This window comes from Trachemys scripta, chromosome 3 (genome assembly GCF_013100865.1).
Source record: "Trachemys scripta elegans isolate TJP31775 chromosome 3, CAS_Tse_1.0, whole genome shotgun sequence".
In the NCBI taxonomy this organism is placed as follows: domain Eukaryota; kingdom Metazoa; phylum Chordata; order Testudines; family Emydidae; genus Trachemys; species Trachemys scripta.
This window is the reverse complement of record NC_048300.1, coordinates 198,404,784-198,423,237: the sequence shown is the minus strand read 5'-3', so window position 1 is coordinate 198,423,237 and position 18,454 is coordinate 198,404,784. Positions and strand designations below refer to the sequence as shown.

At 47.6% G+C, this 18,454-nt stretch overlaps 1 protein-coding gene across 1 annotated transcript; it reads right to left on the bottom strand.

Annotated features, from left to right (window-relative positions):
- Positions 1-230: 230 nt before the first annotated feature.
- Positions 231-18,151, bottom strand: CCDC25 (coiled-coil domain containing 25). Its single transcript, XM_034766807.1, has 9 exons — positions 18,070-18,151; positions 13,985-14,032; positions 13,060-13,099; positions 9,505-9,556; positions 7,488-7,563; positions 6,636-6,739; positions 4,481-4,683; positions 3,189-3,234; positions 231-1,197 (listed from the first exon to the last, which is right to left on the bottom strand). The coding sequence occupies exons 1-9, from the start codon at positions 18,092-18,094 to the stop codon at positions 1,168-1,170; spliced, it is 624 nt and encodes a 207-aa protein (XP_034622698.1). The 5' UTR covers positions 18,095-18,151; the 3' UTR covers positions 231-1,167.
- Positions 18,152-18,454: the final 303 nt, after the last annotated feature.

Sequence of the window (18,454 nt, the reverse complement as noted above, 5' to 3'; positions counted from 1 at the left end):
CGAAGCTGAAAAGACAGACACTGCTTCACGCAGAGAAAGCTCACTTTGCACCTTCTGTTTTTCCTTCATGTTCCATTTAAACTCTTCTCGAGCCTCAGCCACATTAACAATGTCTAAAAAGCATTTTCCACAACTCCTCACACACAAGCCCTCCCTCGTGTTCCTCCTCCAACTATAATCCCATGTTTCAAGTCCACACAACACTGAACACAGGACCTCCAACAGCAACATGCTTTAACAGCTGGTATGATTTTAATTCTAACATATATACACATGTTGCGATAGTTACCACCATCATTTTGAATGTACTATTATCCACATCACATTACGAGTTATTTAGTCAAGTGTTCCGAGTCGGCTTACGGGCTTTTCAAAGCCCAACGCCTTATTTGCAAACTTAATCCTTTAGAAGAGCGGAGCCCCGAGTGCAGCCCAATACAATTTATGACTATCCTACAGACGTACAGCCTCAGACACCACATCCCCAGCATGCATTGCTCCATCTCACTCACAGCGGTCAGGCTGCTATGCAGGCCAAGACTCGTCTCCATAGGCGGTAGCTCCATATTAAAATGAGGGCAGCTACAATTTGCTACATTTACAAGATAGGTGGAGCTCTCTGGCTCCAGGCAGATTTGCAATATGGTCATCAGCTGGGCCAAGTTCAGGCTCCCCCGGTTTACAGGGATCCCCTGGCTTTGATGAACACACGCGTCCCGTCAACAAGAATCACTCAGCAAGAGGAGAGCAGAGTCCTCAGCTCAGCAATTCTGATTTCAGGTTTGAGTTTATACCCGGGAGACATGGCGATAATGGCAACATTTTTTGAATCTGTCTACTGCCAATTCACTACGGCAGCACAACACTCCTGTAGCTCACATTAAAAGCCCCTCCTCTCAAAATAAATATATCAAGATTCTTTTAGAACCAGAATGTATGCTCCCCCCACTCACTCAGTCTCTCTCTCTCTCTCACACACACCCACACACACACCCACAGTACTAGCTTTAGGAGATACATGGCACAGATCTGGTCCAATATTGCCATTGAAGGTTCAAACAGGGTCTGAAACTGAAGTCAGCATTTGGTTTTTTGGCATCTTATTGAGGGTGAAAAATTCAGACATGGCAGTCCATCTCCCGATTCAGAAAGGAGAGAGTGCCCAATTCACATGAAGTCATCCGAATCATTGCCATCCTGTGGGGAAGGAAAGAATGGAATTATTGAGATACCTTTGTAAAATGGAAGTTGAACACCGGCGAGATAGGTTGAAAGCCACGGGACTACACTTCCTTCATTTGCTGACCCCTAAAAAATGTCCAGTGGAGGTGCAGACCCCTTTAGAAATCTTAGCCAGTCTGCAGACCCCCAGACTGAAAGCCGCTGGTGTAGTCAGCAGCCTCTCAGCCTCTCCCATCCTTTAAGGAAGTGTCTGAGTTTTTTCTGGTTTCGATACAAAGGCCATAAAATCAGCCCAGGCTTACTCACAAGGCTCACGGTCAGAGTTCTGAAACTAACAAATCCCAAAGCTGGGTTCTTTGGATTCGGTTGCTAACATTTCACATGTTGAATATGAGTATTCTCCTGTTCATTCAAGAAGTATGCCCCACGGAGAGATTGTCCCCTCTAACTCAAAGCCTAGGACCCAACCAGCCAACTGTATGGGATACAGATGAAATATAAAATCTGCAGTGCTTGCTAGCCATCCAGTAAATGGGCTCCATACATTCCCAGTACAGCAGATCATCCATCCACATGTAACCCTGGGAGGCAGGGGACTGGGGATTAAGCTCTGATAACCCCTGAACTGGTTACGTTAGTAACCTTTACCTATATCATGTGACTCAGGCCATGAAGTGGAGATCAGTCTCTCGCCAGCACTCCTGTGTATCTGCCCTTTGTGACCGTAACTTGAGCTGACCCCAGCTTAAAGGCACCAATCTGACAACACACGTGGCTTACACACACAGAGGGGTGATGACCCCATACCTGGGCATTTCCTCACAAGGCATGTCACTAACCAGACACAGCTTGCACATACATAGCAGGAGGTGCCGCTGCTTAAACCCCATAGTTCTTTTTACCCAAGCAGGCTTACCTGGGATCTGGAAACCAGCCAGAAAAGTCACCAAAAACCTCCCACAAACCCATGAAAACCATAAACCCATCTCAAGCAGCTGCTGAGCCTCTGGGGATGTGATGGGTGAACAGATTTTAAATAAAGATTTGTGTGAGGCACTCTGAGCTCCTTGTTCGCCTAGAGATCTCACCAATGCAACAGCAAGTGAGGGTACTTGCTTTCAGAGGAAGGATAAGAGCCCTAGTACGCACCAGGGAAACAATGCCTTCCTCACTCAGCTTAGGTCTTTACGTAACCCAGCTCCCATTCATCTCTCAGCGCTCATTTTCCTTATGCTTGCCCATGCTATCTCAGTCGTGTCTCGCTGCTCCGACTCCCAGCTCTGTGTGTCATACCATGCGGCTCCTAACACAAGATGCTCCCTTCTCTCCTCCTTCAAATCCACCTCTTCAAGCAATCTCAGCTGCCTCTCTATAGTCCCCTGGCCCTTCCTCTCCTGGTCTGTTGTCCAATGTCCTGGCTTCAATGGCCTTTAGATTGCCTATTCCTCAGGACAAATGAGACACCCTTGGTTTAAGGGCTACGTACATGTTTAGTCACAGAGTAATACAAAGATAGGGGATTCCCTCAGCCCCAAGACAAACCAGACACTGGACTAAACAGGCAAAAGGACAAACAGAATTTCACTTAAAATTCTTACTCTCCTTTCGGTGGCTGTCCCACCATAGCACTCTGTGATCCTTCCTACACACAACTTCCTCACCTCTGCTGAGGAGCGGCTCTGAACACAACCGAAGGGAATTCAGAGCAGCAGAGTGTGAGACTGGAGAGAAAAGAAAGGAGCGGATGTGTCCTTGGCCCGTTTAACATCTCTAGACTACAGGACGTTACAGGAAAGAGACTCTCTTTCCCTGTAATCATGCAGCTCCCTTCTCCTCGGATTTTGTTCTGTAACTCCAACGGTAGGAGGGGGAGAACGCATGGAACAATTCACCACGTGCAGCTACTGGGCTTAAACCTGCTTTCACATCCGTATCCTGTTACCCTGCTCTGACTCTTACTCAGGCCTCTGGAAGCAAGGTCTTCACAGGTGCCAGCCTCAACATACCTGGTTGGAAGACATGTTCTCAGACTTCATTAGCGACGAGTAGCTCCTGCAAGGGAAGAGAAATTATGCAGCAAGATGCATTTTTCAACGTACATTGTGAAACAGGGCAGAGTGCCTACAAGCTTAGCCCTCCTGTGCTTCAGAGGGAATTCAAACCCATCAGATCTCAACATTAGCTGGTCTTCCAAAGAACATACTCCGGCCCTAACTGAAGATTAAATGAACTGTGGGGAGCACAGACATCTTGGCACAAAAAACACAAGTCAGAGATGGACTATGGTGACCTCTTGTATCTACTAGGAGCCAGTGCATGGGTTTTCTACAACATTTGTTCTTCAGCTTTGTCCAGATACACTACAAGCAAGATAACTAGTAAGGGGTTATAAAATCCTCTTTGCTTTAGGATTACTAGAAAACTGGCTTGCAGAGGCCAATCAACGTCCCCACCAGCACTCCCTCTTGCCTTCCGAAATTGAACTGGGACTCAGCTGCCTCTGTGTTATTGCTCCTTTGAATTACTGAGTGCTCCAACAGGAGCTGTGGGGTTTAGGCTCCCCGAATTCCAGCCTCATGACCATCTAAAACACACATTACTTACTATTTATTGTAACATTTTATATGTACAACGCAGTCCTGGGATACCTTCTGGGTCAGACTGCTTATGCGTCCAGGTTTGTTTGGTACAGTCAGGGGGTTAACATATCTACCTTATCTACTCTTCACTCAAGGACCAACATGGCCACAAATGTTTCCTGTATGTCTACCATCAGACCGGAAGATCAACGGGCTGTTCATCATGGTGCATTTACAGGAGTACATAATGCCTTTCATGTACACTAGGATTAATTTGTGTTTTTAAAATCACTATATGTGAAGTGCTTTGAAGCTTGACAAGCACTACACAGGCATTGATTTTCACCAGAGCAATTCAGTGCTTTACAGATATAGTAGGCAATTATACCCATTTCACAGGGTTCAGTGACTTGTCCAAGTTCAGACAGCAAGTTGGTGGCACAGGTGGGAAAAGAACCCAGGAATCCTGACTCCCAGCTCTACTATTCCTCACTCCAGTTTCTATTAAGTGAATTGGGTGACTACATCTAATTCTCAAGACAAAGGCAAAGAAAGGGTTGCCAGGTACAGCAAATACTATTTCTTAAGACTGTACCAGTCTAAGACAGAACAGAGTACGAATGACTCAACAGGAACCTCACGTGACATGCCCTGATCGAAGTCTCGCTCCCACCGATAGGAAATACTCACAGTTCGAGTTAGTCACAGCCATTGCTCACCTGAGATCTTCCATTTCTTTCTTTTTCTTCATTTCCTCCTTCTCTTTCCGTTTCATCTCTTGGATCTGGGCTTTTTTCTCATTCCTCTCCTCTCTGTCCCGGGCTTCCTTCTCAGCGGCCAGGTCGGGGAAGCGCTCCACTTTGGTCTTCTCTAGCCTGTTCAGTATCTCATTCACCTTCTTCTCCACTGTCACTGTTCTCACCTTTGGGATGGAAAGAACTATAATCTTTATCAAAAATGCTTCCACCTTGCATTTCATTGAGAAAGAGACTTTACACACAGTGAGGTAAATGCCAAAAAAAGGAGCATTTTCACGTTTACCTGTGGCTCCTGAATCTCATTTAAACAGATGGCAAGTCATTGCCATCTGGTGCTGTTCAGTGGTCTGTGTGAAAAGAGCTGGGAACACGGTACAATCTCCGATGGGCACAAGAACACAAACCACTGTCACAACTATCACTAATCGGTTTTCTTGGCTGCAGTCTCAGCAGAGAGGCCCAGGATTGACTGGATCGTGCAGAATGGTCATCCTGAAGTGAGTCTCTGTGGACTAGGGCTGAGCATGCTGGCAAGGGACACATGTTGATATTGAGTGCGTTGTGCCTGTTCTGTGGACCACTGTCTTCAACCCTGGGCTTCCCAGTACTGGTTTGTGTTTTAACAAGCACTTTGCACTTCTACAGAGCCTGCCATCCAAGGATCTCCAACTAGTTTACAGACAAAAGTCTTAACACACCCAGGAAGATACAATCCCCATTCTCAAGACTGGAAAATTCAGGCACCAATGGCCTGAGTCAAAACCTGTTGAAGTCCATGCGAGTGCATTGACTTCAGAGGGCTTTGGATCAGGGCCCCAAGACATTAAATAGCTTCCCCAAAGTCACACAGGAAATCTGTGGAAGAGCCAGAGGTGGACTCAGATCCAAGACGTGGGCCTTTGCCACGAGACGATCTTTCCTTCTCTCCCCTGACAACCGAGCTCTTTTTGACACATGACACTAGTGCTCTGGAAGTCAGTCTTTACGATTTCCTGGCAGGGTGCTAAGAGAGAACTCTTCTTTGAACGCAAGTCTGACTATTAGCAATTTTGAAAGTGACAACTAGATCATATCTTAAGACTGGAAGTTCTTTCAACATTTAAAATTATGAAAATACACAGATTTTACAGGAAAGAGGACCTGATGAAGTCTGAGTTTCAAAACTTCCCACTTCCAGATGAAAGGGGGTCGCCTATTAAAAATGTTACCAGTCAGAAGCAAACCAGCTGCGATTATGTTGTTACCAGGTCAGAGGGGCTTCAATCTTACTGAAGACAATAACCCAAGTGTAGCTGGAAATTCAAGCAGAAAGTGTATCTCTAGGTTTTTTGCCACCCCAAGGAGGGGGGGGGGAAAAACACCTCCGAGAGTGCAACTGCCAAAGCAAAAAAACAAACAAACAAAAAAAACCAAACCCCACAAACCCTAAACCACCCGGAATGTCGCCCCTGGAATTGTGCCACCCACCCCAACCACATGTTTGGTTTGCTGGTGCCTAGAGCCGGTCCTGCGCTTGGATATTGCATATTGGCAATATTTTATAGTGGCCGTAACTAATTACTCAGCTCTGTATCCCTCTTGTAACTTGTGCCTTCTTCCATGTGTTGTAGTGATTTTACTTTACTACAGGGGCCCTCAAACTTCATTGCACCATGACCCCAGGATGGGGGATCAGAGCTTGAGCCCATCCCAGCCCCACCGCCCCAGGTGGCCAAAGTCGAAGCCCAACGGCTTCAGCCCCAGGCAGGGGGCTTCTAACCTAAGCCCTGCTGCTCTCGGGCTTCAGCTTCGGCTGGAGGGGCTCAGGCTTTGACACAGGGCCCCAGCAAGTCTAAGCCAGCCCTGGCGACCCCATTAAAATGGGGCCCTGACCCACTTTGGGGTTCCAACCCACAGTTTGAGAACCGGTGCTTTATTATATTCCGACACCCACGTGGAAACTTAGTTTAGCCCACCAAAAAACAACTGGGATTTTCCCCATGCCCCTGGACCACAGCCGTTTCCCCTGCTTTAGAGCCCTTGCGTGAGAGACAGTACACTCAGCTCTCAATACCGGAGAAGGACGGTACTGCAGCCAGCTGGTGGGTTTCTTTGCCGCTGCACAGCAAACACTTACATCCTTTTGTCTGTGAAATCCTATCTGCCCCACGTCCATGTCAGCCGTTTTCTTCAGGTTGGTCCATGGCGTGTACACCACATTGATGTTGTTCATTTTGCAGCCTACAGAGCAGTAAGGGGGGGGGGGGGGGGGAAGGAGAGTTCTTGTATCAAAGGATCAGAAGGGGGAAACATTTCTATTCTCCCTCCCCACCCGGAACCTTCTGACGAGCTGTCTCCACAATCAGCCAGAGTCATGTTGTGTTACATAGCTCCTAGTCCGCAACACTTGTAAGGATCTGTTCTCGTTCTCCTCTCTGAAGTAACAGCATTGCAATGGAACAGAAGGACATTGCAATACCGCGTTCTGTGGCAGCAAGGGCCAAAGCAGTGTGAACGAACTCCAGATGGAGTCTGGCTTCGCCAGAAGGCTGCTTGCTACAAAGAGGGCCTCAAGTGGGCATTAGAGGGAAAACGCCAAGACCCCTTTTGGCTCATACAGTGATTTAGAGGCACCGTCAGGAATCAGGAGATTAAAGTTTCAGTATGAAAATATCAGCAGCAGCACCAGCTGTTGCAAGTGACATTTGTTTCCCATGAAAACAGCAAGCTATGAAGTGCACTTACACTTAACATTCTTCTGACATCAAAAACAAGACATTTCAGTAATTTGGGCTGGAAAGCCCAGGCTGGGATGATTTAGTTGGGGATTGGTCCTGCTTTGAGCAGGGGGTTGGACTAGAACCTCCTGAGGTCCCTCCCAACCCTGAGATTCTATGATTCTATGAATAGACACCCCCCCGCACACACCCCTTGTACACAGTCCCTTAATCTCCATAGGAGACTCGCCAATTTCAATAGTGAATATTACCTTGAATGCTATTGGCCTTCACTAGATGGGCGCAGTCTATCAAAACTTCTTTGGGAATATCATCCACTGTCTGCCCCTAAAGCAGACCAAGGAAACATGAGTGGTTTACTGTGCCATTTGAGGGGGGCAATATGGGAGTTATGAACACCACGCCAACAGTGCACTTGGACCATGCTATACAAACACAGGTATGAGCCCCTGCATTACAAACACAGCTTACAATGCTTTACACTCCTATAGCACCTACCAGCCAAGGATTTCAAACCACTTTACAAACGGCTTTGCCGCTATACCCCTCAGAGGTATTAGCCCCCTCTTACTGAAAGGGGAATGAGGTAAAGATAGAATGATTAGTCCTAGAGCTCACAAATCCATGGCAGAGCCAGGAGCTGTGTTCCCTCAAAGCTGCATGGTTGCCCAGGAGTGAATCAAATACCGTTCACACCGGGGGTGTGTGTTCAGGTCCCCTCCCCCTGCTGCTCTGCAGCCAGGTTGCTCCTGTCTTCTGCCTTGGAGCCCCTGGCCAGCTGTTCCCAGGACCCTCCTGCCTGATGTGCAGAGTGGGAGTGGGGGGAGAGAAAGAGGGACTGATGTCAGGCTGTCCCCCTCCCCCACCTGCCCATGCACCCCATCTCTGCAGAGCAGGGGAGCGGGGATAGAGCTCAGGAGCAGGAGAGCTGCTGCAGTCTGAACGAGGAGCTTTCTGGTGAGTGCCTTAAAGAGACAGCACACGGTCTCTCAGACTTCCCCAGCACGCAGCACACACGCGCACGCACATACACATGCACGCGTCTCTGCCACACACATACACAGACAGTGTCTCTTTCACACTCACCTCCCAGCACATACTTGTGTTGTCGTTACTTCTTGGTACTTCCTGCAGTGCACGTATATTCTCAGTAATTTTATTCTTTCAAAATGCTGTTATTTGTGGTTTTATTTCTCTCTTATGCTTAAATTTAATTCTTTGAGTAGTGAGTTCTAAAATGCCAAACCTGTCCTGGCTGGAGTAATTATCCCTATGGTAACTTTTTAAAAATATATATTATAGCTCGGTTTTTTGTTTCTACTGGCAGCGCACATCCACACATCACCTCGATATTGGTGCATATAACAAAGTTCATTCCGCACACTGATGGAAAAAGTTAGACGGAACATTGGTCAGGCGCTGTACTCAGATAATGAGACTTCCAGTTTTGTCCTATATTTTGGTTGTACCCTCTTCCCCTGCCCTTCCTAGGTTGCATACTAACATATGCCCAAGTTCCACTACACACTTGCGCCCTTGCAGACCCCCATTAACATCAGGGGCACCGTGTGTGAGCAGGTGGGTCTATGCATCCAGAGCTCATAGTGGAATGGGAGCCTCAGATTGTAAGATCTTCAGGGCAGGTACCATGACTTCCTGTGTGTGTGTGTATGCCTAGCACAGGGGTAGGCAACCTATGGCATGCGTGCCAAAGGCAGCACGTGAGCTGATTTTCAGTGGCACTCACACTGCCCGGGTCCTGGCCACCGGTCTGGGGGGCTCTGCATTTGAATTTAATTTTAAATGAAGCTTCTTAAACATTTTAAAAACCTTATTTACTTTACATACAACAATAGCTTAGTTCTATATTATAGACTTGTAGAAAGAGAACTTCTAAAAATGTTTAAATGCATTACTGCCACGCAAAACCTTAAATTAGAGTGAATAAATGAAGACTCGGCACACCACTTCTGAAAGGTTGCCGACCCCTGGCCTAGCATATTATGTGCATCTTCAGAACACAAATTCTCCCACATTTAGGTGTAGAATCTCAATAAATATTGGAGGCAACAAACCCTCCTAAACCAGGGAGAACTAGTCTTAACATTTCTGAAAGTTCTAGTGTTCAAAATAAGCACAGAAAACAAACTCCTGAAAAAAATATTTTCTGGAAATATGAGGATACAAATGCAATTTTTAAGAAATCTTTTGCAGGTCACTGTTATACCAGTACATACTTGTTTAACTGCACCAGGATTCTGAGATTACCTTGTGTAGTCGGAGGTACACGTGTGCAGAGGAGAGCTTATCCACATGAAACCTACAGAATACAAAGGCACATTTAGCAGAGAGTCACTTGCTCTGAAATAAATGCTACAATAGTTTGCCATAACAGACTAGTAGCCCCATGGGTAAAAGCATTAAAACAAATTCTGAACATGCATATTTGACAGCATGCAACAGAATTGTTACAGCTTATCAGGTGTTTCAATCTTTGAGCAAATATTCACCCATCTGTAAGAGGAGGAAATTGAAAAGCTAAAAGAAGCAGTTACTTAAAAACCTTGTATTTTCTCTGAAACATAATATACTCAGACAACATTAGCAGAAAGATCTTATGATAAGATATTGCTATTTGCTCCCTCTAGTGATTCCTATGGAAATGGCATAGAAATCTGCCCTTTCTAACTACATCAGTTAACTAATTATGTGAGAGAAACAAATTAGTATAGCACTATAGCAAAGCGTGTTATTAAAAGTGACAGTTATGCTAACAAGATCTAAGGATCTCCCATAATAACAACATATGGAGATATCCTATCTCCTAGAAGTGGAAGTCCAGCCCCAGCCTTCACTAGCAGGACCAAGTACTGATTTTGCCCCAGATCCCTAAGTGGCCCCCTCAAGGATTGAACTCCCAACCCTGGGTTTAGCAGGCCAATGCTCAAACCACTGAGCTATCCCTCCCCCCTCCATCATCGGCTATGTCTACATTGCAATAAAACACTCACAGCTGGCCCATGTCAGCTGACTTGGGCTCCAGGGTTATAAAATTTCAGTGGAGATGTCCAGGCTTGGGCAGGAACCTAGGCTCTGGAGCCCTGCGATATCTACACGGCAATTTTACAGCCCTGCAGTCCAAGCCCCGCAAGCCCAAAACAGCTGACACAGGCCAGCCGCGGGCGTTTTACTGCAGGGTATACAGGCTCCTAGAGTCTTACATCCTTAATTTTCAGAGCAGGTGCAAGAAAAGCAGAGGGAGCGCATGCTTCTTACACACTAGCTCCACCAATATGCCTCAATCCACCCCCAAAAAGACCATCTCTAGGAACGAGAAGGGAGGACAGTCTATATGGCCCACTCAATTAATTAGCCTCTTGGCTGAAATGGCTAACAAGGAAGCAAGTATCAATTAAGATGATGGGGTTTGTATGTGGAAGCTTGTCTACGGAGATATCTGGCCCATTCCATATATCATCTAACAGCTTTACAAGGCCCCAAGCAAATTTGGCCACTGCCAACATAGAAAATGTGTTAAGGATTAACACAGACAGCAATCAATGGCATATTTGAACATAAGAACGGCCAGACTGGGTCAGATCAAAGGTCCATCGAGCCCAGTATCCTGTCTTGCGACAGTGGCCAATGGCAGGTGCCCGAAAGGGAATGAACAGAACAGGGAATTATCAAGTGATCCATCCCCTGTCACCCAATCCCAGCTTCTGGCAAACAGAGGCTAGGGACACCATTCCTGCCCATCCTGGCTAATAGATTCATGGACGATAGGTCTATCAATGGCTATCTAGCTCCCTTTTGAACCCTGTTATAGTATTGGCCTTCACAACATGGAGTTCCAGAGGCTGACAGTGTGTTGCATGAAAAAAATACTTTCTTGTGTTTGTTTTAAACCTGCTACCTATTAATTTCATTTGGTGGCCCCTTGTTCTTGTATTATCAGAAGAAGTAAATAACGCTTCCTTATTTACTTTCTCTATACCGGTCATGATTTTATAGCAGAGAGCTGCAGCTATTGTAGCTAACAGTGAGTTGTCCTCTCTCTGATTATTTCCTGTTCCATGTAGGGGGACCAAAACTACGTCAACATGTGTGGTAAAGAGCCCGTAGCCACCCCTGCACATGCGACCAGTTAGGTCTGCTTACGTTATGCATAGCTCTTGCCTCTCATGATTCTGAGAGTCGTTCAAGCTCAACTCATGGAGCCAGAACGAAGGCAAGAGCTGAGACAGGAGGACAGGGAATATTTCACTCTGCCAGGCAGCGTGTGAATACAGTAGACATGATGGTGACATTGTGTATATACATGTACAAGAAGAAATCAGACAAAGGGACTGGGCTGGAGAACGAGCATGCTCCTGTGGAGAGGATACTGATCTGGGGGTCAGGAGACCTCGGTTCTATTCTCATCACTGTCCCTGATCTGCCATGTGACTTGGGACACGTTATTTCACCTCTGTGCCTGTCTCCGCTATCACTAGGGCCCTACCAAATTCACAGCCATGAAAAACTCATCACGAACCATGAAATCTGGTATTTTGTGTGCTTTTATCCTATATTGTATAGATTTCATGGGGGAGACCAGTGTTTCTCAAATTAGGGGTCCTGACCCAAAAGGGAGTTGCAGGGGGGGTCACAAGGTTATTTTTATTTTATTTGGGGGGGGGGAGGGGAGGTCATGGTTTTGCCACCCTTACTTCTGCGCTGACTTCAGAGCTGGGCAACCGGAGAGTGGCGGCTGTTGGCTGGGCCCCCAGCTTTGAAGGCACTGCCCCGCCAGCAGCAGCACAGAAGTAAGTGTGACAATACCAAATTATGCCACCCTTCTGTGCTGCTGCCTTCAGAGCTGGGCGGCTGGAGAGTGGTGGCTGCTGACTGAGGGCCCAGCTCTGCAGCAACAGTGCAGAAGTAAGGGTGACAATACCATACCATGCCATCCTTACTTCCGCGCTGCCATTGGCGGAGGCTCTGCTTTCAGAGCTCAGATCCCGGCCAGCAGCTGCCGCTCTCTGGCTGCCCAGCTCTGAAGGCAGAAGTAAGAATAGCGGTACTGCAACCCCCCTACAATAACCTTGTGACCCTGCCCACACAACTCCTTTCTGAGTCAGGACCCCCTACAATTACAACACTGTGAAATTTCAGATTTAAATAGCTGAAACCATGACATTTATGATTTTTTAAATCCTATGACCGTGAAATTAACCAAAATGGACCATGAATTTGGTAGGGCCCTACCTATCACCCTTTACCTTGCCTGTTTAAAGTTCGCCTACACGGTTATTAAAGAACAGCTATTGCTGAATAACTTCACGTGTGGGCACACCTATTCCATGAAGGGAGGGACAGCTCAGTGGTTTGAGCATTGGCCTGCTAAACCCAGGGTTGTGAGTTCAATCCTTGAGGGGGCCATTTAGGGATCTGGGGCAAAATCAGTACCTGGTCCTGCTAGTGAAGGCAGGGGGCTGGACTCGATGACCTTTCAAGGTCCCTTCCAGTTCTATGACTTAGGTATATCTCCATATTATTATGTGCACACAAGCCATATTGCATTATTAACTCTACAGGGGCAGGAACCAGCTCTTACTATGTGTGTGAGAAAGTACCTAGCACAGTGCAGCCCCAACCTCAGCTGGGACCTTTAGGTGCTACTCTACAGCCCTCCATGACGGTGTTTAAACTCGTTAATATTCTGAATAGCACCTAGAGTAGCCAGAAGAGCACCAACACTGCCCCCCCACTGAAGTTCATTATGAAGGGCGTTTCATTTCACAAGCATAAAGGATTTAAACGTCTCTTTTCAGTACCTACCAAATATCTTCAGGCCAGCCATATTTTATCAGGTCTTCATCTGCAGGCATGAAAAAAAGAATACTGAGCAAAGAAGGATACTTCCCCCAGCAGCCAACCAAACTGCCCACTGAGACACTGGCAATGAGGGGAAATGATTGCAAATATCAAGAGTGTTTGCACCACAGTATGGCACCTGGAGAGTGAGAGTGATGGAACCCCAAATAGGGCCTGAAACACACACTGCTCTTGGGCACAAAGGTGCTAAGGCCAAGACTCTGAACATTTCTAATTTCTATCCCTTTTCCTCCACTCCAGTCTCAGGTTGTTTTTTTTTAATTGGGAGACACTGATCTTTGCATAAATGTCCAATGTAGGAGATTTTCAAGAGGGGAGTTCCCAAGATAAAAGCACCAACTCTCTTCAATTGAAGTGCTAAGTTTGGTTTTGCCTCAAGTACTGAATGGCAAGCAGTGACATGAAATGAAGCAAGCCTGTAGCCTGGTTTGTTGGAAGAGGACACAGCAACAGAAAACCTATTTTAGTTGAAGAACAGTAACTCAAGATGGGAAAAACTGACCAATTATGCAGGGAACAATGAAACCAACTAAATAAAATGCTGTCAAACCATGCTAGGCTTCTACCATTGTTTCCTTGACCATTTTATAGCCTGACAAAAAGCCCAGAGTGCCCAGATTACTTCAGATTAAGTCCACGGACAGCTTCCCCTCTCACCAACCCCCGACAATGGTATAAAGTAATGCTACAGACTACATAAGGAGTTAGTGTATAGCAATTTGCAAAGCAGCTATCAGGAAAAATCTGCCTTCAAACAATGCAGTAAAATCAAAGAGGAAAATTAAGAAACAAGGTTAAAAAAGGAAAAAAAAAAAAAAAAAAAGCAAATCACCTATCAAGCCTTGCCCAAGTATTTTCATGTACTTACTTTCATATTTATCTTTTCCCATATAAATGCTGTAAACGGCGGGAACAACTGAGGGATAGAAAGAGGACACACATCAAAAGGAGTTTCAGACAAAACTGTGTCCAGAGGTACTGACAAACACACCATCTATGTCTCCGAACATCTAATCCACCCCATTCCCTTCCCAGGGGCCAGGGCAAGATTGAGTCACTTTAAAAAGTCAGAGAACAAACAACCAGGTTTCCACCAGTTCCCTTGGAAGACTAGTCAGCAGTTTGACAGTCCTCGGGGCAAGACACTTCATGAGGTTCGGGCTCACTTTTGCTTTATATAATTAAAGCAGGGTGCAGTCCTGTCATCCCAGCATAGGACTGGGAGTCAAAAATTCCTAAGCTCTATTCGCAGCTCTGATGCTGACCCCCTTTGTGGCCTTCGACAAGTCACCTAAATTCTTGAAGCATCCTACCTAATTCCTCTCTCTTCTTGTGTGTCCACACCCATCACTCTGCCTAGAAATCTGTATCATGCCATTCTGGGAAAAACTGGACAGCTCTCTCATAACTCCCCCAGCAAAGGACCGCGCACGTTAAGACAGGCAGGGGAACAAGAGGGGCAATATACTTTGGGATATACAACTGTAGAGAAAATTGAGAGGAAGAACCACTGCCTAACCATGTTATACAGACAGTCAGATGGTCCCTTATATATGACAACACAGTCACAACCTCAGTAACAAAAAGAAAGTTATGTGCAAGCCTAGGTCACTGGCCAGGGTGACACATGGTTAGTTTCCATGATTACTGAGTAAAAAACATACTGTGTGTGGACATAAACAGTACTTGGAGCCAGCCAAATTATCAACTGCTTACAAACTCAGAAATTACAGTAAACAGGGACTAAACTTCTAGTTTATATTGATGGAAATAAAAACATATCCATGTCTCAGTGTCAATATAACACTGAGTCCAGATTTTTATTGGATAGCTACAAAGAAGATACAGGAATTAGAGAAATCTGCTGAACCATCAAGACAGGAGTTTCATGCGACAGTGACCTAGTCTCTGAAAACAGAGAATGGAAGTCAGCATGGTGAGAAGCTACATGGAGGAGGCAGTGTAGAGAAAAGTCTCCTTTAGAAACGGGGGGCCTGATCCCACACCAGCTGGAGCAGCTCCATGGAAAGAAAGGCTACTTACATATATGGCACATACAATGGTGGTAAAATCAACCGTATCTCACATACTACGAATCAGTCCCTTTGGGGAACTTTTAGTGACCTGGGATGGTTTCGGGAAAATGAAGTCAATCCTGCCACAATGCTACAGGAATGGATTAGATGACCTAGCAGCAGATCCCTTTCAACTTATATGATCTGATACACTTGGATATTAATGGACGATGTTTTAAATAACTCGCAAGAGGTTATTGTTTTCTCTCTAATTCAGGCCACTTAAGACTTAAGTATGATATCAGTAGAATCCCCTTGATGACAGGTTTTCAAATTGTGAAGTGCGGCCTCCTGAGGCGGCACAACAAGGTTATCAGTGGTAGGAGTACTTGATGTGAAGTAGAACATTCCTGCATCCTTTCCACTTTCCAAGGAACAGGAGTCAGGGGAGACAGAGCCTCTACTCAGGTAGAAGCAGTGGCATAGGGTGACCAGATATACCGATCTTATAGGGCCAGTCCCGATTTTGGGGTCTTTTTCTTATATAGGCTCCTATTACCTCCCACCCCTCCCCGGTCCCGATTTTTCACACTTGCTGTCTGGTCACCCTACAGTGGTAGCAGTGGCTAGTGCACAAGGGGACAGGTTGGCAAGCCTGCCCCTGCAGTGTCTGTTACTGTCCCACATCTCAGCTCACATCCTGCTTTCACATGCCAGGCCCATGGCAGAAGGCAGTGGAGGAAGCAGCTAGAGCCAGTGAGTGGAGTCAGCAGGTGCAGTCTAGTAGAGGTCTGGGGGGGGGGAAACAGACTGTCAGAGCAAGGAGCCTGGGGAAGTGAGGAAGGAGGAGGCATACATGAGATATGAAGCTCTGAAGGGAGGCACAGCAACAAAGTTTGGGAACCTCTGCTCTAGATAGAACTATAGCTCCATTTATGTACAGTGGCATTAGAGGGGTTGGGGAGAGGGTAAGACATCCTCAAACTGCAAAGGGTTTTCAAAGACAGTGATCTTGTGGTTCTATCACTAAACCAATGAGCAGCAAAAGAGCACCTAATTGGCAAAGAAGTGCCAGTACTCAGGAGCTGCTAGTTAGAAGACCCTGGGACCCACTTCAGACTTGTGTACTCGGTGCCCTAAAAAGCCAGGAAACCCAGCACTCACTTTTGAGCACCCAGCGGCTGCCTGAACATCAGTAGAAAATGGCTACATTTCAGTGTTGGATTAAGTGACGTTCATGTATCAGTTTGCTGCATTTGTAACGTGCTTTGAAATCCTCTAAGGGATGAAAGGTGCGATAGAAATGAAAAGCTTTTCCTCCAGTCCAGAGAACATAAATAAGAAGAATCACAAAAAACAAACAAGGTTATACTCAGATCACTAAAGATCAGAGGGATAAAACCAAGAGAGGAAGAATGGAGAAAAGATGTATAGTTAAGATGTTCCATCCCAAGAGAAAAATAAAAGAGGAAGAGTGAACAAGATGAGGCTGTGAAGGTCTTAAATTCCTGAACGTAGGGTTTTTTGGAGGGCATGTTAAAACCACCACCAAAGCTCACCCACACTGCACTAAAATCTGGATTTCACCTGGTCTGTTATGAAGCCCCAATCTTTGTACATGGGCTTGTAGAAAGCATTCATTTAAAAAGTAGTAAGAAATAGAGACACTGTATGTATTATCCCTCTCCCCCACCCTTCATAGTACACTGGACTCAAAGACCCTGGCCACTACTTATGTCCATTCAGTGCCACTGGCTCTAGCAATGACAGGAACCCTAGTGCAATGGGCCTCTTAGCTGCAGTCACCGTTTTAAACGCTACTATCTAACCCTGCTAAGAACAGGTCTACCTGACATGGTAGTTAAGACAATGACAGCAACCCATCAGCACTAGGGCTTCCCAGTGTTTTTAATATCAACATTTTAGAAGTTTCCTTGAACACACCCAGGACCTCAGACTGTAAGCTCTGTGGGGCAGGGGCCCTGTCTTCCTTCATACCTGGACACTACCACAGTGATAATTTTTTAAGGGAAGAGACAGCATCTGCTTAGGTTCGTGTATTGCTACGGGACCAAGGGCACACAAGCCAGGGAAAAGGCAAAGCGAAACTCTGGAAAGCTTTCCTAACAGCAGGATGGAGGAGATAGTCAAATTCTCTTCCTGGGGTCAGGGTGGGAGCCCCATTGCTTTGTTATGACGATGGATCACTAGACTGGATGCAGTCCAAGAACACACCAGCGAGAACAACCCGGGACTGGCCGGCTGGCCCTTGGGAAGGGAGATGGGGGCAGGACGGGCACCACCCCATCCTGCTTATATGGTTCGAGGGCAGGCGGCCCGAACAGACTGGGTGCTGCACGAGGGCGGGTGGGGAAGATCATGAATGATCCCTAGGGAGAATGGGAGCCCCCAGGGCACGGTGGGAGAGAAACACCCTCCCCCCCGGAAAGGTGTGTGTGTGGGGGGGGGGCACCCTGTTCTTGCACGAAGGGAGCAGCGGATGCCCGAGGGTGGAAGTGGTGGCGAGCAGGGAGGGAGGCCGGTGATTGCGGGGAAGCGCCAGGCAGCCAGCTGAGGCTGCGGGGGGGGGGGGGGGGGGGGCGCGGGGGGGGGGGGGGGGGGGGNTTATAGCCTTCCGATCTCCTCTGAAGGCTATAAGGGTTTGGAGGGGGCGGGGCTCTCAGGGGGTAGGAGGGCGCCCCGAGCCGAGGCAGGTGGAGAAGGCCCGAGGGGGGCGGGGCCAGGGGGTTTGGAGGGGGCGGGGCTCTCAGGGGGTAGGAGGGCGCCCCGAGCCGAGGCAGGTGGAGAAGGCCCGAGGGGGGCGGGGCCAGGGGGTTTGGAGGGGGCGGGGCTCTCAGGGGGTAGGAGGGCGCCCCGAGCCGAGGCGGGTGGAGAAGGCCCGAGGGGGGCGGGGCTGGGGGCGGGGCCGGGGGCTCACCGCTGGAGGTGAAGTAGAACACCATGGCGGCGGCGGTGGCTGAGTCCCGGCTCCTCGGCCGGCCCGCCCGGGCTGCTCCGCGGCCCGCTCCCGACGCTAGGACACTCGTCGCTCCCCGACTTCCGGTCGGATTCCGGAACCCGCGCACCGGAAACGGAAACGCTCGCGCAACCCGCCGAGTGGGGAGCGTGCTTTCGGCGCGTGCGCCAAGCGGAGGCCATGCGTCCTCCTGCGCGCATGCGCCGCCCTCAGAACGCAATTAGCGGGGGGGGGGAGAGAGTAGGCGAACTGTGCGCATGCGCAGCTCTGTGACCTGGGCGGTGCGGGAATTGTTGCTGTAGTAGGTTGTGCGCATGCGGGTTGCAGCTTTTTTGCAAACATGGCT

Coding starts and splice junctions, on each gene's coding strand:
- CCDC25 (XM_034766807.1), bottom strand. CDS start 18,094: ATGGTGTTCTACTTCACCTCCAGCG. Junction 14,033..18,069: donor GTTCTACTTCACCTCCAGCG/GTGAGCCCCCGG, acceptor TCTATCCCTCAG/TTGTTCCCGCCGTTTACAGC. Junction 4,684..6,635: donor GATTTCACAGACAAAAGGAT/GTAAGTGTTTGC, acceptor TCCATCCCAAAG/GTGAGAACAGTGACAGTGGA.